General features: G+C 34.3%; 1 protein-coding gene across 2 annotated transcripts in view; it reads left to right on the forward strand.

The window, feature by feature from the left end:
- Nucleotides 1-24,356, forward strand: part of pns (DENN domain containing pinstripe) — a 99,678-nt gene that overhangs the window by 69,172 nt on the left and 6,150 nt on the right. For both annotated transcript variants that reach the window (XM_080171583.1, XM_080171582.1), the window contains exons 37-46: nucleotides 968-1,059; nucleotides 1,964-2,068; nucleotides 2,414-2,492; nucleotides 3,010-3,076; nucleotides 9,895-9,967; nucleotides 10,098-10,189; nucleotides 10,935-10,997; nucleotides 15,066-15,159; nucleotides 15,385-15,456; nucleotides 22,620-22,732. In XM_080171583.1, coding sequence (XP_080027709.1) covers nucleotides 968-1,059; nucleotides 1,964-2,068; nucleotides 2,414-2,492; nucleotides 3,010-3,076; nucleotides 9,895-9,967; nucleotides 10,098-10,189; nucleotides 10,935-10,997; nucleotides 15,066-15,159; nucleotides 15,385-15,456; nucleotides 22,620-22,732 — 850 coding nt within the window. The remainder of the gene's footprint in view (nucleotides 1-967; nucleotides 1,060-1,963; nucleotides 2,069-2,413; nucleotides 2,493-3,009; nucleotides 3,077-9,894; nucleotides 9,968-10,097; nucleotides 10,190-10,934; nucleotides 10,998-15,065; nucleotides 15,160-15,384; nucleotides 15,457-22,619; nucleotides 22,733-24,356) is intronic.

Here is a 24,356-nt window from a genome sequence, read left to right on the forward strand (position 1 = left end):
TTAAACTTGATAGAACTTTTAGTGTGTTTAAAGTACAGATATTAAATCAACAGCACAGAATTTTAAAACAGATTTTTCAATTATAATCATTTGTAAAATGAATATTAAGATATTTTCCAACCCTATATCCCTAGTTCTATAAGTTGAAATAAGGAAAATAGTTGAAGGGAAAAATGTCTAATTTATATATATAATAATATTTTCTAAAAAGGATTAAAACAAGGATGTATCTCACACAAATTGTGTTTTATTTATGGTTTATTTAATGAAATGGTTGCTTTATCATTGTAAATAGTTAAGATAGAAGAATAGCTAAATCTGCCAATAGCCTTATTACTTCAAAAATTACATTGCTTTGGTTTTAGTGCTTTAAAATATCTGAAAAACCAAAATTTGTTGTTTTGTAGCCACTTCATTATGTGCAGAAAATTGTTTTATAATTTGATGGAAAGTACATAATCCAAGAAAGTGTACAATCCTTTATGCCAACTTCTCAAAAAAAGATCAAAGATAACCCACTTAAATGGAGCTCCTGAAAATGTCAAAAACACATTTGATAAAAGGGAGGGGTTTTTGTAATACTAATATTTAAATCTTGAAATATTAGTTTTTAAGTTGTTTCTTATATTTAGAATGATTTAGAATTTAACTACAAAGTAAAATCAATATGAATTGGTTTTAAACAGGCAGACAACCATATTGAGGGATCCAAAGCTTTGCAGTATATGATTTGAATAAAGAGGCTAATTTTTTTGCACAATTTCGTAAAGTTGGGTATTGTAGCCAAATGCTCAATGTGTTCTTAATTATAACCAAATGTATGTATGAAATGGTCCTCAATTAAGAACTTTTTGACTTAATAAGAGCATTCGACTACAACCAAACATCCAACTTTACAGAATTACGCAATAAAAATGACTCTCTTTAAGAACCCTGACAGATAATGTAATTGTATTGATGCACTGATAGGAGCAAACCTTATACTACCTACAAGATCTAAATGCTGTGGAGTTCTCATGCTTTACCAATGCTTACTTCAATTCCTATATGTTATACCAGGTTTGTCACATCTCATGTTAGTACAATTGACCTTCTTCACATTAATATTTTATATATTGTTTTATCTATAGTAGGTATTTATCAACTTACAATAAATATTATCATTGCTGATAAATATCAATATTACCATTACTGAAAGGAAGCAAGGGGGGGGGGGAGTTTTGACACATTTTCGTAAACCTGGTGTATAGGCATTATCTTTGGACTGAGAAGATAGGTTATTAAAGATAAAATCATTCTTATATGATGAATTTTTACCTGTCCAGAATCCACCTGGAGGCTTGGAGCTCCAGAACCTGGTGGCCTATCCAAAGAAATCTTAAATCTGGTGAAAATTCATCATATAAAACGATTTTATCTTTAATAACCTATCCTCTTAGTCCAAAGATAAAGCCTATACACCAGGTTTACGCAAATGTGTCAAAACTCCCCCCCCCCCCCCTCCCCTTGATTGTGACCATGTTAGAAATGTTATGAATTATTTTGAAGTAAGCTTTTTTCCTCACAAAATAAATGTATGTGTCATCTATCTCTAAGTGCGGTAATAGTATGAGTATGGCTAATGTCTGACTCCATGTGTCTGTATCAGCACATCTTAAATAATCTTATTGCGCCGCATCATTGCAAAGAAAACTGTTATGAATTGATTTTGAAATAAGCCTTTTTATAACATGGCTCGTAAAATCTATTCGCCATTTAACTATATATTTCTCTAGGTGTTAATCTTCCCGTCTCAGAAGGGTGGTAATGGTATGAGTATGGCTAGTGTCTTGACTCCTTGTTGTTGTATCAACAAATTGAACAACATAACGTCACCAAAACTGTTATGAACTGATTTTGCAAAAAGCCTATTTTTAACATGGCTCGTAAAATCTATGCGCCATTTAACTAACTATTTTTCTAGGTTTTAATATTCCCGTCTCAGAAGGGTGGTAATGGTATGAGTACAGCTAATGTCTGGCTCCACGTGGTTGGCAGCCATTCTGAATCTGAGTACCTTTATATTCCAAGGAATCACAATTTATTGAATAAAAATAAAAGAATTAAATAATATGTAAGATATTCATTTTCAAAAGTAATCACAAAACCTTGGGACAACAAAGTATAATGTTATAAGCAAAGCAACTCTATAATCAAGTCCTAAAAATGTAAGTATGTCCATAAACATTATCTTGTATGAAGCAGTATTTCATCAAATTTGTTTACAATTTTGCTTCGACTCTTTTATATTTTTATTCTTATTATTCAGTTCTGACACTATACAAGTGTTAATGTCTGTTTGTCCTACCGTTTCAGTGCTTCGCTTTTATGGATGTTGTCATCCTTGTTATTCTATGAATCATATTGTTGAAACAGGGGTGTTATTCATTTTTCCTTTTGGACTCGGAATCTTGGAGTTTTAACCTCACTCAGAATTGGCCACGACAGCTCAGGTAAAAATTTTAGGATGTGTATGTGTAGGTTTGTCTGTACCGAATGATCTCGTTAGCCGCAGAACCGATAGGGTTCTCCTTTACAATGTAGCTCCTCATAGATTCTGGAAAGGTTTCCAAACTAATTTTGGGGGTGGGTAAAAATCGTCCCTTTTAAAAAATACCCCCCCATCCTCCTGAAAAAAAATATCTTGTACTTATTCTTTTTAAAACTTCAATTTAAAATGGTTAGATCGTCTTTCTCCCACTCCCACCCCCTCCCCACTTCCCCCTATGCCCTAAAGGCTTTTAGGGCGTACTCGCTAGTATAGTTTAGGTTGCATTAAATATACACTTTGGTGTAGGTAGGTCCTAGCTTTTTGTTTTGGGGTGGGTGAAAAATCTCTAAAGGGGGGAAGGGATAAAATAGCGCAACAATTTTTTACCTGGGGGAAAAACGTACAAGGGAGGTGAAAGGTGTTTAAGTGCTTTATTGAGTCTTAACACCACCCTTGTTTTGAATTAGTTTTTAATTTAGGTTTGAGTCCGAACTGGTTAATAGAGCATATCCTGATTAGAAATGAATTTACTGGTCATTATTACAAGTAAGGATTTTTTTATTGGTTCCACGACAAACGTAAGAGTCCCAAACGTCAGAGTGGAAAAACATCAGAGTGGACAAACGCAAGAGTCCCAAACGTCAGAGTGGGACAAACGTCAGAGTGGGACAAACGTCAGAGTGGACAAACGCAGGATTTTTGGGACAAACGTCAGAGTGGACATTTTATAAGTAAAACGTATGAGTCTCGATTTTATAATCATTAAAGCGCTGCGGCTAGGTAGGCCAGGGTGCTGAGTGCTGCAGCCAGAGTCATTTTCTTTATGATTAGGTTAGGTTAGGTTATAGGCTAGGGGGCCGAGCGCCCGCGGCTAGGCAGGCTAGGGGGCCGAGCGCTGCGGCTAGGTAGGCCTGGGTGCTGAGTGCTGCAGCCAGAGTCATTTTCTTTATGATTAGGTTAGGTTAGGTTATAGGCTAGGGGGCCGAGCGCCCGCGGCTAGGCAGGCTAGGGGGCCTAACTGTCTATTTTTTGTCATATAATTAAAATAGCATAGACTCTGATGTTTTACTTAAGCAATGTCCACTCTGATGTTTTTCCCACTCTGACGTTTGTCCCACTCTGACGTTTGGGACTCTTGCGTTTGGGACTCTTGCGTTTGGGACTCTTGCGTTTGTCCACTCTGACGTTTGGGACTCTTACGTTTGGGGTAGGACCTTTTTATTAAGTAGTACAGTGAGGGAGGGGACATTGGGCAGGTTATTACACTAGTTCCTAATGTGTAATAATAACGTTTTCTGATTTGTTGTCCTGGAAATTTTGAGACTTTTATTGAACTTGATTGGTTGGTTCATTAAGTTGAGTGTCCAAAAGTTTCAATCACTAATTATAATTAAAAGAAGGAGTAGATTTTGTGTATTAACATTGGGGATGTACATCTATTTATCGGCCATTGTCTTTTACCTTTAGTTCCCTGACACATTCTATCAGCGTTTCGGAGCCGGAGCCGCGCAGCCGCAATATTTTTGTTGGAGCTGGAGCTGTATTTTTCGTTAAAAACGGCTCCGGCTCCAGATTACCTAAAAATGATTTTTTAAAGTAATATTATAATTTGGCAACGGTCTATTTCTATATAATGAACTGAAAAACTAACAAATAGACACTCCTTCTACTTTTATATAGATTTAATCAAATAAAAGCAAAATATTTTATACAATTTATTTTATTTTATCAAATTCAATAATGAACAAAGATTAATATATTAATTTTAAGGTAGTAGCTGGAGCCGGAGCCGCATCAAAATTAAACGGCTCCGACACGCTGCATACTATTATACAATGGTTTTGAGTGAAATTATGTATGTAAAACAGTTAAAGTTGCAGTATAAATAATCTTATACGAGCAGAGTGTTGAGAAAAAGACATTGGACTGTAAATTATACTTGTCCCCAAAGTTTTATAAACACGGTTTTAAATTAGTTTGCTTAAAAACTTATACAAAATCTTAAAATTTATGTAGAATATACGTGAATATTATGATAGGGGAAAATTGTCGTCAATTTAGGTTGCTATTTCCCCTGTCATTTATTGGTCAAATCGTTCATGAAGAAGGAGGGTGGGGGAAGTGGTAAATGGGGTGGAAGGGCGAATACTTTTTTTTATCCTGCTGCATGGTTCATTTTATTACGAATATCTGATGTATGATCCAGTAATAATAAATCCATTAATCTACGCCTCATGAACCCTAAGAATCAGTCAAAATATTTTTATTTTTACTGAGTATAATCTTATCTAAGTAATGGCATTATGTAAGTTTATATCTGTTGTTTTGACAAGTTGAAAGAAAAAGTCAAATATTAAAATTTTTGAATAATTGAAGCATAGAATAAGGAGGAATAGAAATGAAAAACCTATATATTTTTGGGAAATTTGAAGGAATCTTTGACTTGCGCAGTACACCGGTGTCCTGGATAGGAAACAGGTTTTTTTTGACATACGTCTCACAAGACCTATGTAGTCATGACCGGGAGACAATGACGGTTTAGTACATGACTTTCGTTAAATCACAGCTGATCATTTTTGTGGCTTTTTTTAAAAATTACTTTTATACCCAAATTTTCATAGTTTTCCTTCAAAAATTACAATTTTCTCACATTTGCAGCTTAGTTAACTTAAATTTACACAAGAACAGTATAATAAATACAGCTGAACTAAGGACTGTGTTATCATTAATAACAAAATCTTTAAGAATCTTGAATAATCTAAGATTTGTAGTCTAGAAATGAAATAAGAGTTATTTGAAGTAAATATTTGAATTGATGTCGAAACAACTCTTGTAATTAAATTTTTGAAAAATATTTCATGTCCCTGTTGCATGCTTCATGACATATTATATTTTTAAAACAAGTTTCCTTGAAATATTAACAAGTTATCATGCTCAATATTGGTTCCTGGCTGATTTGATGTCTCAACATCAAAACAATATCTGCTTGGAGTATAACATATATATCCACAACTACAGTTGCCATGTTTAAAGTCCTATACTACCATATATACCAGGCTATAATTGAATATACAACCAGTCCTTGGTACAAAAGAGCTTAGTAGAAGGTTAATATTTTTAAAGCTTGTCTTTACTACTGATTAAATGTCATAGTGAGAACCATGGAAGGTTTTACATAGGTAAACCTACAGAATGATTATAGATACATATTGGATTCTGGATGAATAATTCATGATAGTGTAAGAGCAGCTAACTGACAGGAAAACACTTGGCTCATAGCTTGAAGAAAATAATAGTAGCTTATTACTAGAGTGAATGTGAATGCTGGTTACATGATCATAACTGGATTTTATTCAAGTGTGATTTCTAATGGCGACTTTGAAATCCAATTTGAAAATAAACACAGGCAAGTTCTTTGTCCTAAGCAGATCAATACTACCCTTCCTAAAAGCTACCAGTAGTAAAGGGACCTAGGAAGGTGTTGAACAGGAAGACCAAAATGTAGGATTAGCAAAGCAAAATTAAAGGGTAGTTTGTCTATCAAGTGGTGTTAAATTTGGAATCATAGACCCACCTGACTTTCAATCAGCAGAGTAGGCGGAAACCATGGTGAATTTCTGAGTAATAGAGAATGAGAGGATATGAGCTCTTAGCTGAAATAACTAAGGCAAGGGAGTCTTAAAGACCATGTAGCTAGATGCATGGCTAGATGTCTTGGCTTTCAATTATGGAAAGATCTCTCATGACAGTAGTTGGTTCATAGGAAACCAAAGGAAGAAAAAAGTAAGAATACTTGAAAGTTTATTCTGAATCTTGAGGTTATCCCTTTATATGGCAAAAGTCAAGCCACAAGTTCAATAGCAAACAAGTGCCATAAAGAAAGAGTCAAAAGTGTGTGAAATTGTTGATTAACAAACAAGGTCAGAATTCTAAACTGACTTCCATCAAGATTTATAGGCTGGGTGAAACATGTCAGCCGGCTAGAATAGAGGTCTGGCTATACCAGGGTGGAGAGAGGTACCCTGTTTAGTGGAAAGTATTATGAGGCATACTTGTTAAAGTTGAAGGACAGGGATGGTAACTTTAACATCTTTAAACAAGAAGTTTAACATGTGGATTGATAGGAGATAATGTTTTAGTGAAAGAAATTTGAGGGCAATAACTTTATGTTGTGGAGTCAAAGGCAAAGTCAGATAGATTGAATCATGTTAAAGCCAGGTGAAAGCCTATGGAGGCTAGAAGCAGTTCTGACGTGCAAATTTATTGTTGAACATTAATTCAAAATAATTAACTCTTACTCAATTTCTGGACTACAAATCTTATTCCATTGATTCTGAAAGATCTTGTTATAGGTGATAGCACAATCTTCAGTACAGCTGTTACTTATCATACTTTTCTTGCATAAATTCAGGCTAACTAAGCAGCAAATGTGAGAAAATTGAGATTTTTTTGGGGAAAAACTATGAAATTTTAGATAAAAAAGTAATTTTCAAAAAAATCCACAAAAATGATCAGCTGTGATTTAATGAAAGTCATGTACTGAACCGTCATTGTCTCCCGGTCATGACTACATAGGTCTTGTGAGACGTATGTCAAAAAAAACCTGTTTTCTATCCAGGACACCAGTGAGTAAAGTAAGGCTAAAGTAAAAATCACAAAGACTAGTTGGACAAAACTAGAATTATATATTTTGTTTTAAATTCTAATAAATACTGTTAAATGTTTGTTTTATTTTCATGCTTTTAAATTTCGTGATCTGTTTATATTTAGAAAATATTGAATCGAGTTTCAATGAGTGGAAGGTAATCAATGACCCTTAAAAAATAGTGTCTAACTAAGAGAGTTCCACGTCTGATACACACCATTTGAGGGTGAAAGCAGCAGATAATGCTTGGTCGTTTTAGACAAAGATGAAATGTTACATGTAAATGTACATACTATTGTTTTGATTTTGATAAATATGATTGACTACATTTATAATTTTTAAGGGTCAGCTTAATGGGTCAAACCCTCCCCCCCCCCCCTACCTCAAGTTCGTGTATGGATGTAGTTGCTAGTATGTATAATCAGCTGTTTTGAAATCAAACATAGGAGCGCAACCTATAATAAAAATACTAAGACCAATATTTTTGGTACATTTTTTAAAAATAATTTTCTTACTTAATTAAATTTTTAAAAGTCTTTGCACATAAAATTCCATTTTAATCCATTGTGACTAGGGAAGAGAAAGATGGATTCTTGGCTACATGGCTGTTAGTAAATTATTGCAAAAGGAATTTATTTTGAATATTTTTTCTGAATAATTACTGAAATCATGTTATTTACTAACAGCCTTATAGCCGTTTTGATCTTTCAAAAGTTCCAATTTTACTTCAGGCTAGCCAGGCAGAATCTTCTACCTGGATTCTATTCTATACTTTATCTTCTTTGAATTGAAGCCTTATATATTTTTTGGTAAGAAGTGACGTTACTACTTTACAAATTAGACGAGGTTTGAACAAATTGCTATTCTCTCTTTTTTTAAACACTTTTCCAGAATGGATATATTTATACGTGGATATTATGCCAGGATAAAAATGGTCGGCAATTTAGGGTGCTATCATGGACTTAATTTATTGGTCAGTTCGTTTATCCAGTAGGACGAGAGGGGTCGAGTTAATGGGGTGTATGGGAGGGAGGGGGGTCGTTATTTTAGCCAGCTACAAGTTTCACCTAATCCGTTTTTCCAATTATCTTAAGGGATAAAACTTTGGATAATAGTTTATTTTACAGTCCAGTGTCATCATTTCTCACTTTTTCAATATTAACCAAAAAAGAAAATCCATTTTATAACTAAAAAATTTTTATTAAACCTTTTTATATATTTCTTTCTTTCTAGCCAAACAAACAAATTGTACTAGATGAAAATATTTTTGTGTTTGAATTGTCAATCACAGTTAAGCTTCTTAAAAACTTATCCTTTTATGTAATAGTATTCGGAAATAAATAGTACATAATCATAATTATAAATTATAGATAAAAATCAATTTAAGTCAAAATATTTTTCTTAGTCGACATAAGGGGGGGGGGGGGTAATGCAACCATCTCGTAATTAATGTGTAAATGGCACTTAAAATTCAAATTTCGATCCGAAATTTTGCATGTGTAATCCTTGGTAAGTCTTTTTTCCCTAAATCAAACAAAAAGTGGGAAAAGTAAAGGCTAACGGATGGCGGCTTAGCCGTTTAGCCATTTTTTTTTGCTATTTTCAAGGCAAATCCATCACGAAACCTATCTCCACAAAATACTCTTTGCCGCTCCAAAACGTTTTCAAACTGTTCTAGCCGGTAGTTGCTGGTACTAGAAATATAAAAAAAATGTTTTTTTTTGTATCATTTCACATGATTTAGAGCAAAAATATGTTTTAAAAAGTTGATTCCTACGTAATTTATGACAAATTATTTGCCCTAAAAATAGCCAAAAAACGGCAGAGCTGTTAGCCGTTACTTTTTCATTTTTGTTCGATTTAAGGAAAAAAAGACATACCAAGGATTACTCATGCAAAATTTCAGATCGAAATTCGAATTCTAAGTGCCATTTACACATTGATTACAAGATGGTTGCATTTAACCCCCCCCCCCCCCCCCCCCATCCCCCTTAAAGCACAATATATAAGATCAGAATATTTAGATAATACTGTTTATAATAAAGATATTTTTTAATTAAAATGAAAATTATATATATGTTGCCTAGAGGCAGGATCCAACTCAAACATAATAAGCTTTTTTTTTATGATTGAATGATAACATTATGAACATTGAACATGTAGTAAAAAAAGATCAAATCACCTTAGGATCATAGAACAATATAAAAAGTAAACTATAATAAATAATAGTTTAAATGTTTAATGTTAGATAAAATATTTAATTGAATATATTATTGGGCTGATGAAGGTTTGGATATTGTTTAGAATACTGGCATAATAGTGTTGCTAAAATTATTAGGACAATGTTTATGGGGGGAGGGGACATTTGACTGTAAATAATACTCGTCACCTAAGTTTCATAAGCACGTCTTTTTATTGATTTGCCTTAAAAACTTTGAATACATATATTAAAAAAATGATTGGCATGTTACATACTGGCAGTATTCAAACTTTTTCACCAATGATATTACAGAAAGGGTAATATTGTTTATAATAATTGGAGGTGCATTTTCGCATCCCTTAAAATCCCTAATAATATAAAAGGTACATTGACAGGTACTAAAAATTTGGGGTGGGGGGAAATAATGATCAAAATGTCTTCCATTAATAGGAAAAAGGGAAGATGACTGTTTACAAGATCTTGTAATTTTTTTCCAATTATTTGTTGTTTGTTTTTTAGATTTGGATGTGGAAGGTGGTTGGGCAAAAGCATTGATGATGGAAGTACAGATAGATATCTAGTCGCTACCCAGGTACAATAAAAGATAGATAGTCATCTAGTCACTACCCAGGTACAAGATAGATAGGACAGATTAATTGTGTGCTCACCCCCCTCAGTATGTCTCCCCACCTAGCTATCTATCTATCTATCTATCTATCTAGATACCAGGGGTACCAAGTGTCCATGCAGTTAGAGAGATAGTGAAGGAGTGTGCTCACCCCCCTCAGTATGCCTCCCCACCTATTGTTTTCAGGTATTGTCCTATTTAATTTCTAGTATGGTTTCGAAACCTATTAATATCCTCTGAATTAGAACCGGTTCTCAGCTATACTAAAAATCGTGGTTAGCATAGTTTAACAGAAAATTTTCTTTTAATAAAAATCATAGAATCAATATCAGTTTTGTTATCATGGCCTGCGGTCCCTTAAGACTATCAAAACTCGTTTAACCCTTATAATTTTTCATTTTAATATCCGCGAAAAGCTGTCTGTAATTCGACGCGAAAAGAATTATTATGGCCTAAATACTAAAGAAGTTGGATGTTAGTTTGTCGATATACATACAGTAAGATATCGAAAACAGCTGAGTTATAATTTTTAGGAAGCTTTGTCTTTATCTTGACCAAATGTTAAGAAATTGAAATGTTTTATGCATATGATCCAAGACATTGGTTATGCCTTTCAGAGAAACTTTTACATGACGATGGAAGAATTTTAAACTATATTTTGGTGCTTTCCTGCAATTAAATCACTGATACCCTTCTGCACCTAAAAAAAAATTAATATAAAGAAGAGGGGTTATTTTTTTTCTTAATTTTCTATGCCTAACACCTGTTGGGGGCCCTTATCCTGAGGTTCCTTAACCCTGCGGGTATACCCAGTTCTTAATTTAACCTAACCTTACCTGACTTAATAAATGAAAAACTACCCCATCCCTTATTTTTAATTTATTTCAAATCTGTGTGCACCCTGTTGAAGGTATGTTTGTTTACTGTTTAGATCTGTTGGTCCGCAACCAGATGAAATGGAGATTGAGGGGGCACTCAGGGAATCTATAAACAGGTAATCCTATTATATAAAGTAGTGAGTTTTTTTTTTGTCTGAAGCTAAAGATCTCATTAACTACTCAACCGATTTGATTTGTTCTGCTGTGGTGTTCAGATTTAAGTCTTTGGATTGTTTTAAACTATTTATCGAGCGCTTGACTGACCTTTCGAAAACAAAGTCTCCAAATGCTAGGGGCGTATCTTCTAATCCTTATAATAAAGTAACAGGATCTCTGTCTGTGTGTACCGAAGGATTTCGCTAACCGCTGAACCAATATGGTTCTTCTTTACAGGGTAGCTTCTCATAGGTCCTTGGAAGGTTTATTACCACCCCCGTCCCAAGGAACATCGCCCCTTAAAAAAGATTCCCCTCTTAAAAATGGGTTATCGAATTCAACTCCCCACTACTCAAGTGCCCCTAGGCCGTTTCGCTAGTTTTAATTACAGTACGTGGATATTATGTCTGCTTGCTATTTCCCCAGTCATTTATTGGTTCATCCAGTAGTATGGAAGGGGATGGGGTAAAGGGGATGATGAAAGAGATCGTTTTTTCTTTTCTGTGTGTGTGAGTGTGTGTGTTTGTCTGTCTATTTGTAGCTAAAATAAAAATTTGTCCCCCAACCGAATTTGAACAATAAAATACCTTGAAATATCTGTCAGTCAAAATTTAGCCCCGAGGTGCCAAAGGCACCGGCTAAAAAAACTAGTTTTAATCTTATGATTGTACATTTTATATTCGTAGAAAGCTGGATATAATACGATGCTAGACATTATAGTTTTTTCGTATGGATGAGAACCGGTTCCTATCCACCGGATTCGAATGAATACGAGAAAATAATATTATTTTGCTTCGCTTGCATTCATATTTTGTTCCTTGTTTCTAACTAGATAGTTGTATAACCGTACTATCGAATTTCGAATCAATATTTAAAAGTGTTCACCTTGTAAAGAGTTTAAATGAATCCAATGCAGAATAAAAGGATTACTACATATGTTTAAAAAATGCACCTATCTTTAGATTTTATTTTTTAACTATATTATAGTTAGTTGATTTGCTTCTAGCCTGAAGGGAGGGCGGTAATGGTCAGAAAAATAGACTAAAACCAGCCCAGGAAATTAAAAATCTTCATTGATTTGTACAATAAAGTTGGACAACTATTTTCCTACGTATTTAGCATAAGAAAAAAACCCTACTATTATTGCTTCGCTCCTAGCCTCTACAAAGGTTGGAAAAGACATTAATAAAGCATTCCTTAAAAGTACTTTCCACTGGGATCAGCATTTTTTGAGATCTTAAGCTAAAGGCAAAAAATTCTAACTACTTACATAATGGGATAATTTTTTTCTGTACTTACAGTTAGCATTTATATACATAGATATTACATTTTTAGTAGCGAAGCTACTCTATAATTCACTTTGTCCGTCCGTCAGTCAGTCCGTCAGTCCGTAACGCTATGGGGGAAATGGGATTTACTCAGCTCCTATAAAAGATAGAATGCTGAAATTTTTTGACAACATTCCCATCATTAAGGAGCAAAATTGACTATAAAACATCATTGGCGTTCGGACCGATTTTTAGCAGGTTTTAGGCTATTTTTATATTTTTCACATTTTTCTCCACATCTTCAGTGTTTATGGTCCGATTTTCAAAAATTTTTCAGTTACAGATATCAAAATTAAATTTCCCGTCGTTTAAAGGAACAACCATGAAGGCCAGACGGCCTTTTCAGCAGGTTTTAGGCTATTTTTATATTTTTCACATTTTTCTCCATATCTTCAGTGTTTATGGTCCGATTTTCAAAATTTTTTTAGTTATAGATATCAAAATTAAATTTTCCGTCTTTTAAAGAAAACAACCATGACGGCCAGACTGCCTTTTTAGCAGGTTTTAGGCTGTTTTTTATATATTTAACATTTTTCTCCATATCTTCAGTGTTTATAGTCCGATTTTCAAAATTTTTCAGTTTTATATATCAAAATTAATTTTCCCGTCTTTTAAACAAAATAACCATGACGGCCAGACTGCCTTTTTGGCAGGTTTTAGGCTATTTTGATATATTTAACACTTTTTTCCATATCTTCAGTGTATATGGTCCGATTTTCCAAATCTTTTAAGTTAAGGATTTAAAAATTAATTTTTTTGTCGTTTTAATAAAACAACTATGACGGCCAGACTGCCTTTTATCAGGTTTTTGGCTATTTTTATATGTTTTACATATTTCCCCATATCTTTGTATATTTTGATGCAATTTTCAAACTTTTATGGGATATCTGTATCAAAATAATTTTCCCATTATAATTTACTTTGACCATCGTCATCATGCAAAATAAAACAAGGTTTCATGTTTATTTTATCCAATAAATCTATTCTTGATTTTAGTAAAAACCTTTTAAATCTACTTATACGTATTCCAATCGACGATTTTTTGTGCTTCGCTACTTATGGATGTTGTCATCCTTGTTTATACTATTGGCTACGCCCCTAGAGACCTCTAGGTTCCTTGAGGTGTATCTGTGAATGGAGGGGGGGGGGGAAGTCTTTCGAATTTAGTTTTTAAAAGGAAAAGTGATATTAAATTTTTGTTAGGGGGTCATTTTTTATTGGGGCGATTTTTTTTGAGAGGATGGTGTAACCCTCCCCCCAAAAAATTATAAACCTTCGCAGGACCTATGAGGAGCTACACTGTAAAGGAGAACTATATCAGTTTAGTGGTTATAGAGATCTTTTAGTGCACAGATCCTGTTACTTATGTACAATGATCGTAGAGAAAAATATTTGTTTTACAATTTGTAAATTTGAGGAATAAATTATCATCCGTTGCAATATCCTAGATAGAATATTGGAAGAATTTCGTCAATATAATTTCCTGGATTCTTTGGACCAATTCTATGCAAGTGTGACTGCAAAACAACATAGCTGCTTTTTCATCATATATTTTTAAAAGTTTGTCAACAGAATCGTGCACATGCAGAAGTGGGTGTATCCGCAAAATTAAGGGGTGGAAACACCCCCACTAAGCCCCTGTACACCCCCAGCCAAGAGGGGTGTTAAGATAAAAAGTCACACTCTTCTTTAACAAGTAACAGTATTTCTCAACGTCATGGTGTGTGTGTGTGTGTGTGTGTAGCATTAAGGGATTTCGAAAACCGCTTAACAGATATTGTTCTCCTTTTAATTGGAGATTCTTACAAGTGCAGAGAAGGTTTTTAACTATTTTAGAGGAAGATACCTACACCCTCCCAAGATAAATCGCCCCTAGAAAAAAAGACACCTCCCCCCCACAAAAAAATAAAAAAAACCCTCAAAGTATAAGACAATGTTAAAATAGAGGGTCGACTTTACCCCACATCCTACTCAAGGGCCCCAACAAAATATAGAAACATTTTAGTAACATATTTATTCCAAAGATTGCTTGACAAAGAAGTTACGTCACTTACTATGTTGTTGGTGACATGTTTGTCAATTTTTTTATGCAAGTTTTTATTTAAACATGTTTTCAGTGCATCACAATCTTTAGTAAAAAAGACTATTTAAAATTTTTTGAAACCGATACAATTCCGCTGGACTAGAGCCGGTTGTTGGTCATACTGAAAAATTATGTATAGCATTGTATTACAGACATTTTACTACGGGGCTAACAAAAATGGTTGTAATCTAATAATATCTCATTTTAATATCTGCGGAAAGCTGTCTATAATATGATGCTATAAATAACTATTACTGTTTTGAAAAAGTTTGAAATCGATAGCACGCTTCTTAATCATTTAGATGCACAATTGTCACGTACATAATATCAGTACTACCCTTATCCCAAGCTCCTCTGCGGAGAGCGTCATTCATTACGGTGACTTAATTTGGGACACCTGCCATACTCGGCGAGGGTGAGGTAATAATGAGTAGCTCTCATGAGATAGCGGGTCAAGTCATAATGTGCATGAACGTGGAGCTTGATAGCCCTAGTGGCTGTACAAAAGTGTCTCAGCCTACTCCATGACTACTTAGGTCCAAACCCTAAGGAACTATGGCTAATCAATCAATCAATCATTTAAAAAACTTTCCATTTTGATAATATTTTATTTTTAGGTTAATAAAACACCAGCATAGAAGCTTAAAAGAACGTGTGTCATGGGCCCAGCTGATGTGCGGTCAAAATGGACTGGTCCATTCACTTTTCCAGGTACAATGATATTAAAGAATATAGGGGGCATAAGCTATAATATGTAACTCAGCTAATAACGTCGAAAATACAAACACGGCCGAGTCCCTAAAAATGAACAAAAGGCAATTGGCTAGCAGACGAAAAGGGTCCCATAACTTGGGTCATATGATTACACATCTATACTTAAATTTTTTTCAATAATATAATCGAAACACTAAAATTCTTATATAATTATTTTTTTAGGTGTTCTCCTATGGTTTCAAGTCTGCCAGGCTATTTGGAAGAAATCTTACCGTTTGGGACTTTTTTCTCAAGGTTAGGAACTTAACAGTCTTGCTTCAGCTAGGGAGCCTTAACTTTGTGAGGGCAAGGTCCTCTTTGTCTTCAGTGATCGTTAATAGTGGCGTGCGGTAGAGGGGTGTGTTATGTGTAACACCCACTAATGTTTTCATACCCCTCTGGTGAATCGCTGTTCATGTCACTGTTTTAGAGGCTTTTGTGCACCAATCGTTTGCTGCTCTATCGTCTAAAGTTACGTTGGGTAGTGCACAACAGACTACCAACCCTTTGATTGAACGACTATAGTTTGGAAGTCCTGACTGTAGAGGGAAATATGTGGCACCTGTTTATGGGACAAGGCATTTACCCTACTCTAACTTTTATTGTTACAAGCCGGAAATATCAGCTGTTAGTACCATTTTTAGTGTTTATAATTGGCGTGGTGTGGTCTATACACGAACCCGACACCTTGCTGCTTATTGGAAAAAATAGCTGTTTTGCCATTGATTGTTTACATACGTATATACTGGCGATAGCGATATTATAAGATTACTAACATCCAAACATATAGAGTAGATTTGTATATTGTCATACTAAAAAAACTAAATAGATGTTAATATTTAAAATAAAACAGTTTGCATTATCTTGAAATATTTATTTAATATTTAATTATTTTTTTTTTATAAAATCTAGAAAATTGTTTCTTTGTTAATATTCGTTTATTTTTATACATTAAGCCGTTTCCTCTTATATTATTTGAGATATCTAACATCCCCCCAACCCCCCATTGCACTCACCTTACCCCACCAAATAACCTGAAAACGGCCTCTTGACCAATACTAAACATGCCAGAAAATTTTCGGACGGTCAGTCCGGCCGATTCGAGATCTTGTTAGGCAATATGTTACTTTATAATATAGGAATATTATGTGTTTTTTTCATTTGTTTGCAAAGCTTCCTTATAATTAGGGTCGGTCCGTCCATAACGGATAGCTCTTTTCATTTATTTAGACATGTTAGAATTGTCCTGTCGTTTTTAAACGTTGCATGATGATTCCTGTAACAGTTAAGTACGATTTAGAAAGCGTAGCAACTCAATAATCATTACCAGAAGTTTCGTACGTCCATATTAAACATATTTGGAATATTGATTCCTAGAACAACAAAATATTATGTTATAAGCGAAGCATTTCCATAGTCAAGTCTTGAAAATGTAAACTTGTCCATAAACAGTATCCTGTATTTTAATACACCGTCTATAGACCTTTTATTTAATGGATGTTGTCATCCTTGTCTAGGCTACGAATATTAAAATGCATTTATGAGAAAATTCCAAATATATATTTAATTAAAAAGGGAATATTTGTAAAGGTTTCTGTTTGTTAGAAAACCTTAGAATTGTCTCGTCACGTTTTTATAATAAAAGCATCTAATTATATTTTATGTAGATTTTAATAAGATAAAGATAAAATAAGAACATATGCCTTTTCTCAGCTGTTATCGAAGATAGAATGCTTATTTTTTGTGTGAAGATTCATATGACTACTGTACAGCTTCTATTCTACAACTTCCTACGTCCGTATGAAAATATATTATAAATTGAAGTGTTTAATATATCTTAACCTCATACATGCAGGTATGCTGTCCATGACACTCAAACTCCAGGTCTATGATATGTTAATTTCGTGTGGGTGAGTTGCACCTGGACTGAACACTGAACAGTCAACTTGTCAACTCAAGGCCAGACTCTTGGTCCTTCACCTCATACCCATGGTACAGTACATTACAGACAACCAATTCTTTGATTGCACAATCTTTGTCTGGAGATCCTAACTGTGCATGGTAGTGAGTTGCGCCTGTTTGGGGCCAAGGCATTCCCCCTACTCAAACTCTTTGATGTCCTGTGCCGAACAGAGCAGATAGGTACCATTTTTAATGTCTTTGGTATGACGTGAACTCCAGGTCTAACAACAAAGGATAACTAAAGGGAGCTAAAATGTCTCCTTTTCTGTCCAAACACCCGGGGTTTATTATGTTAAGTAACACCCATCAACAACCAACTCCTTTGATTGCACGACCTTTGTTTCAGAAGTCCTAACTGTGCATGGTAATGAGTTGCGCCTTTTGGGCCAAGGCCATTCAATAAATAAGTTGCCAAATCTTATAATATAAACTTGGATTTAAAAAAAAAATCTAAATAAAACATTTATACCTAAATATGTTAAACATCAAAACATTGGAACAAACAAAAAAAAACAATTTGACTACTGAGACACTGTTAAAATTAAATTTTAAATTAAAATCAGAGATAAAAGAATGTATAACAAATAAAAAATTTTATTATTCAATAAGTTTTGTAATAAAAGTTTCAATTATCATCCTATTATATAAAGTGGTAAGCTTTTTTGTCTGTAGCTAAGGATATTGATAACCGCTTAACTGATATGGTTTTCCTTTACAGTTAAGCTTCTTATATTTCAAGGGAAGGTTTTTTAAAAATATTTTGGGGGAGGTTACCTCCACCCTCCCAATAGACCCCCCCCCCCTTACAAAAAAGAAATTTTTACTTTTTTTTTTAAATCTCTGCTTTCCCTTTTTTAGTGCCCCTAGAGGTTTCTAGGAGCGTATCAACTGGTAAAAAATATTGGATTAAACTTTTCCGCAAATTGGGCAACTTTACTCTTTTAATTTACTTATTTCTGATACTTTGATGATCGAATTGGCGGAATTTCATATTTAGCTTTTCAAATACCTACAGCATTTAATTGTTCTGCTGGATATAAAAAAATATGTTTCTTTATAATAGCCATTATTATCAGAGAAAAAAGTTATTTTTGCGTCGTATTATAGACATCTTTCTTCGGATAGTAAAATGAAAAACCAATAAGATTAATGTACCTCAGGCCTAACAAAACTGTTATTTTTATGATTTTTATTTTATTATTAGTAGAAAATTGTCAAAAATATACATGATTTTTTAGTTTAGCTCAGAACCGGTTCTAATCCAGCTGATCTTATCGGTTTTAGTCTCCAGAAATTACTTCTTTTATGTTTTCCTTTCTTTCAGGGTTCAAAAGTAATTTAACGTTTTAATTCCGACCCAAAACTTACAACAGAAATAAATTAAATGGCAACTTTTAAATTACTTTGTAAACTTTTCTTTTGAAATATCTCGAAAGCGTAGCAATTATTTGATTTGCTTTATCTGTGGGAATGTCAAAGTTTCCTCCCTTCTTCGAGGAATAAGGTTAAGAAACAGTGAATTATCGGGAATAGTCCCTTTCGTAACATCGCTTCTTAAGGGGTTATATTGGGTTAGGTGATTGTCCAACAGGGTTAGGTAATTGGCCCCGCAGGGTTAGAGCCCCTCGCAAGGGCTAGAAATAGGAGAAAAGCTACTGTGAAAAATACGAAGAATCGCCCCATAAGGTGCGATGTTACGAAAGGGACTATACCCGAATTATCTTTATATTAAAGTAAAGGTATCTCTGTAAATCCGTCTCTACTGAAGGAACTCGCTAACCGCTGAACCGGTATAGTTCTCCTTTACAATGTAGCTTCTCATAGGTCCTGGGAAAGTTTAATAGCAGGGGTTGGATTTTATCTTTTCTTTTTGCAACTAAGGGGCATAGCCGTTAGTTAGTATACATTTGGATTGGAAATTTGTGTTTTTTTGTTCTTGTTAAATTTAAAGAAAAAATATGTAAAAGAAAAAAACTTATTGAAAGGCGAATAAAATGTTTTGAAAGGATTAAAGAAAATATAATTTCAATGTATTTGAAAATGCGCCAACCGTGTTTTTTGAAGATTAGGTTCCCTGAATATATTTTTTACAACGAAGCATACCTATCCCATTGAATTTTTAGAGATGTACATTTTTTCAAAAAAAAATTGCTTTGTATAGTCCCTTTCATGGCAATAGCTCATGAGGGGCGTTTCGTCGTATTTTCACAGTAGCCTTTCCCCTATTTCGGCCCCTGCTGGGGGCTCTAACCCTGCTTGGCCAATTGCCTAATAGGGTGGGTCGATTTTGGACATTTTTTTTCTGAGGCCAAAGCGGGGATCTGCACTCAATTTATATAGATATAATACACCTCTGGATGATTTAAAATTTATCCTAAGTCTTAAAACCGCTGACGACCAGACATTCAATTGTATAGCTATTTGTAAATGGGAGTCAAAAATTTATTGAATCAGAACTATGGCTTCATGGTGCTCCCTGGAAATGCCTTGAGGAGCTGAGTCAGGAACTTTTGTCCGTTTCAAAAAATATTCTTCCTAGCCTGAGAAAATCTAAAAAACCTCTACAAATTGGACAATTCTCAATAAACCTTAAAATTTTTTGGTTTTTTAGTGATTTCTAAGGCTAGGAACGAGATATTTTGAAACGGACAAAAGTTACTGATTCAGCTTCTCAAGGCCTTTCCAGGGAGCACCATGAAGCCATAGTTCTGATTCAAAAAAAATTTTGAATGTCGTCTTTGCATACTAATAAGTAATGAATTGTATTTTTAAGTGGTCGTGTTCTAAAACTAAATTTTTTAAAATTCTTTTTCGGTCAGCAATGTTTTTAAGGTTAATTTTATCTGTTGCATATCCCCGCTTTGTCTAATTCCGATATGAACCCACCCTATTGCCTAACCCTGTGGGACAATTACTTAACCTAACCTAAATTAACAAAATCTACTGTGAATATACAACGGAAGGCCCCTTAAGAGGCGTTACAACGAAAGGGACTATATACCCGGATTTCCATATTTGGGACAGGTCTGGACTTCGAGCTGATTTTAAAAATTGCAATAGGTTAAATTTCCCTGAGGCATACATGCGACTGCCGAGCCTTGAATTTAACTACGGCATAACACCAAATCCTTTAAGGGGGAGGTAGGTTGTGCTAAAATTGCGTAAATGTGAGAGTTTTAAGGCTTAAAAACAGTAGCAGAACAATAATATTCACTAGATATTTTTTACTATTATTTTTGTCTATAGTTCTCTTAATAAGAAATACACATATTAAGTGAATATTATCGTTCTACTACTGTTTTTAAGTCTTAAAATTCACACTTTTACGGAATTTTAGCACAACCTATCCCCCCCCCCCTCCTCTTTATCTTTATGCATCACAGAAGGTTATCATCCTTGTTTGCTAAGAATAATTTCAAGAAAAATTTTCCATTATGCCTTAAAAACTGATTAATATCCGCTGGACTAGAACCGGTTCTCAGCCATACTGAAAAATCTTGTATATGATCGTATTAGAGACAATTTTTAACAAATAATAAAAAGAAATCAGAAAATAATACCAGTTTTGTACGCCCTGACCTTCTGCCCTGTGGGGATAATAAAACTGGTTAAAATCTTAACATTTTTTATTCTTATTTCCACGGAAAACTGTCTATAATACGACATGACAACAACTATTTTCAATCTCAATATTTTGAGAAAAAATGTTTAACATTAATGTAAACGTTTTATTGTTTTAAAATATATAAATGTAAATTATAAGGTTAAATTGAACTGTTTTGAATTATTAAAATTAGTCTAGACATAAATTCTTACTACTGTAGTTATAATTAGAAACTAATTAAATAATTTATTCAAATTCATAATAGGGGTGTCAATCCGCCGAATTTTTGGGTCGGATTTGGATTCTTACAAAATCCGCCAAAAAAAACGGATTAATCCGCGGATTCAAGCAATATTGTGAAAGGCCTTTTTATCTATAATACAAAGTAGCTTGATGTCCGTCCGTCTGTCTGTTTCTTAAGATCTCTGTAACCACTGAACCGATCGAATTCTTCTTTACCGGTTACTGGAAAGAATCTAAAGTAGCGTTTTTTTCACAGTATCTTTTCTCCTATTTCTAGCCCTTGCTTAACCTAACCTAACCTAACCTAACCTAACCTAACCTAAATTAAGCATAAAAATCTACTTTGAAAATAAAAAAAACTAAAACATTTACATCATATTAGTAATTATTAAAATTTTGGATCTACTGCAGTTCACGGTAAAATATTGCTGGTAACGAATATTGCTAAAAATTTATGAATTTTAAAAGCTGCTAGCTGCCAAACGGCCGAACGTACAGATCATACCCGCACACTATTTTAAGCGGCATAAGGAGGCCTACAAATAATCTGGAATAGCCAAGATCCAATGATGCACAGGGAAGGCTTTACTGAAAAAAAACCGCGTAAAATAGGTCTTTTTCGCGCATTTCTCTGCACTGCAAGATAATTATGAATTATTGATTAATGGCTATTCCAGATTATTTGTAGGCCTTTTTATGCCGCTTAAAACTATGTGCGGGCATGATCTGTACGTTCAGCCGTTTGGCAGCTAGCAGCCTTTAAAATCTATAATTTTTTAGCAATATTCGTTACCAGCAATATTTTACCGTGAACTGCAGTAGATCCAAAATTTTAGATAAAGAAAAAATTTTAAGCACTACAAAAGTCATAAAAATTAAGAATCAGAATCTGCATTTTAAATTCCGAATTGCGGATATTTGGATTCGGGTAGACACCCCTAATTCATACGTTGAAGCCATTTCAGTAATTTTATAATTTTTGCATAATTAAAATCTCATCAGTGTTTCTTTCTACAAGGAGCTACGCCCCTTGAGGCCTCTAGGGACACGTAAACTTGTTTCTTTTTATTTTTTTTAATTTTTGTCAATTTCTCTGTTAAGGGGGGTGGTACCCTCCCTCAAAATAGTTATAAACCTTCCCGTAACTTATGAAAAGCTACCAGGTTAAGGAGTATCCGATCGGTTCTGCGGTTAGCGAGATCCTTTGGTACAGACAAATAAACAAACAAACATCCTGTTACTTTATTATAGGGATAATTATTTAACTGTTGTTTTTATCTTATTTTTAATATATCACTTTGATCTAAAAGCCATTACCAATAACTATCAAAATCTCTAAGTTTTGAAGAAAAAAACATGGTCTCAAATGATTCCAAATTGCCTAATTCGGCGAGAAATGTAAACAAAATTGGCAGCGGCTATGAACGGCGGTCACCGGTAATCTTAAAAGTAACTTTGACCCTACAGAAGATTAAATCCGAAATTAGCTCAATTTAGCTCGAATGGTTATCGAGTAGGTATCACTTTGCTAAAGTTAAAAAATGTTATGTTATGTACATTGTACGTATATATTATATATATCTTTCTCTAAAAGGGACTGTGTATTTAGGTGACTTATGATTTCAACCAGTTCCACCAGCCACCTGGAACAGCTGCTGGAGGTCTTCCTGGACCTGGAGCTGGTACTTCTGACCGCCAGTCGGCAGCTACTCAGTCCCCCAGGTAATTAAAGATGGAAAATAATTACAAGTAAGTCCTAAGAAAATAACATCCTAAATATTACAACTAACCATGGGGGGAGGGGGGAGTTTTGACACATTTGCGTAAACCTGGAGTATAGGCTTTATCTTTGGACTGAGAGGATAGGTAATAAAAGATAAAATCATTCTTATATGATGAAATACCCGTAACTTTAAGATTTTTTGGATAGGCCTCCAGGTTCCTAAGCTCCAGGCCTCCAGGAGGCCTATCCAAAAAATCTTAAAGTCAAAATTGAGTGTGGTTGATGAATTGCAAATTTTTTTGGCCAAGGCATTCCCCGTATTGTTACTTTTTATAAAGTTTCATATTTCCATATCTTCAGCTTTTAACTAGCGGCTGCGCCCCTAGCATCTAATCTAGTTCAATTTCGATGTTTGTATCTAAAAAAAAATAGCCTAAAACCATCCCGGGACCTATGTGAAGCTCCCACAAAAGGAGAACTCAATCAGTTCAGTAGTTAATGATATAAACCCTTAAACCCTTACTACTTAATAAAATAGGTTAAAAAAAAACATTTTCTATTAAGATAAAAAACGTTTTTGTGTTTTTATATTTCATACATAAGAAAAATACTGCTATATATTTCATAAGGGCCACAAAATACAAAATTATTATATTATTTCCTATCCATTCCAGTGCAGGAAGGAAGAGGAGAATAAGCTGTTTATTACCCTAGTCCCCAAAGTTAATTACGTTTTCTTATTCGTTAGCTTAACAACTTTGGGGACTTTACTTAAATATTGATTGGTTGGTTCATTAAGTTGAGTGTCAATACTTTTCAACCACTAATTGTAATTGTAAGGGGGTAATTTTGTTTGTCAACCTTTGAAATTTACATTCAATTTTTATTGTCCATTGTCTTATCCATTGCTCCAATATCTTAACTCTCCGTGACTGTGTGTCAGTTTCTTGGAATACGAGGTACACATTCAGCTATTTAAATAGCGTAGTCAACTTTCTTAATGTATAACGATTTTACATACATGTGTAGTAGGGCGGCAGCATACGGACAAGCCTTTCATAGAGTTGCTATGCTTCGGCTTATCAAATCACAACCCAGCGCTAATCCGAGTTTATCACCACTTCACCCGGCCCCTTCGGGGCCTTGCCGACACCTCACAAGCAGCGGTCAAATTGGACAGCTCTGATAGTAGGAGGGGCGTGGCCCCTCTACAACCCCAAGCCCCAGTCCCTTATCTTGCCGGGAGATGTCTGCCTTCCCCTTGCTGAAGCTTACCCCACAGATATTCACCGAAACAGGGCTCCGCTCTCAGCTCCCCACACCCCCTTCTACCTAACCTATTTTATCATCTAATTGTGTATATATAGTAGTAATCCTATTGTAAATGTATTCAGTTTAAAAGATATCTTTTTAGTAGCAACTACTGCTAGTTAATTATTGATAGAATCTTTAAGGCAAGGGGCTCGTTTGAATCGAACTCGCGATTGTAGGTTTGAAACGCTTCACCCTACTACACATGTATCATGACTTGAAAAAAAGTTTTACTTCTAAAGTATTGCATATTATATCAACATAGAAAATCTAAATTATTAATAAACTTTTTGGTTGCCCCATACTCTAATG

The sequence above is a fragment of the Acartia tonsa genome, chromosome 9, assembly GCF_053477335.1.
Source record: "Acartia tonsa isolate MP-2025a chromosome 9, ASM5347733v1, whole genome shotgun sequence".
Taxonomy (NCBI): domain Eukaryota; kingdom Metazoa; phylum Arthropoda; class Copepoda; order Calanoida; family Acartiidae; genus Acartia; species Acartia tonsa.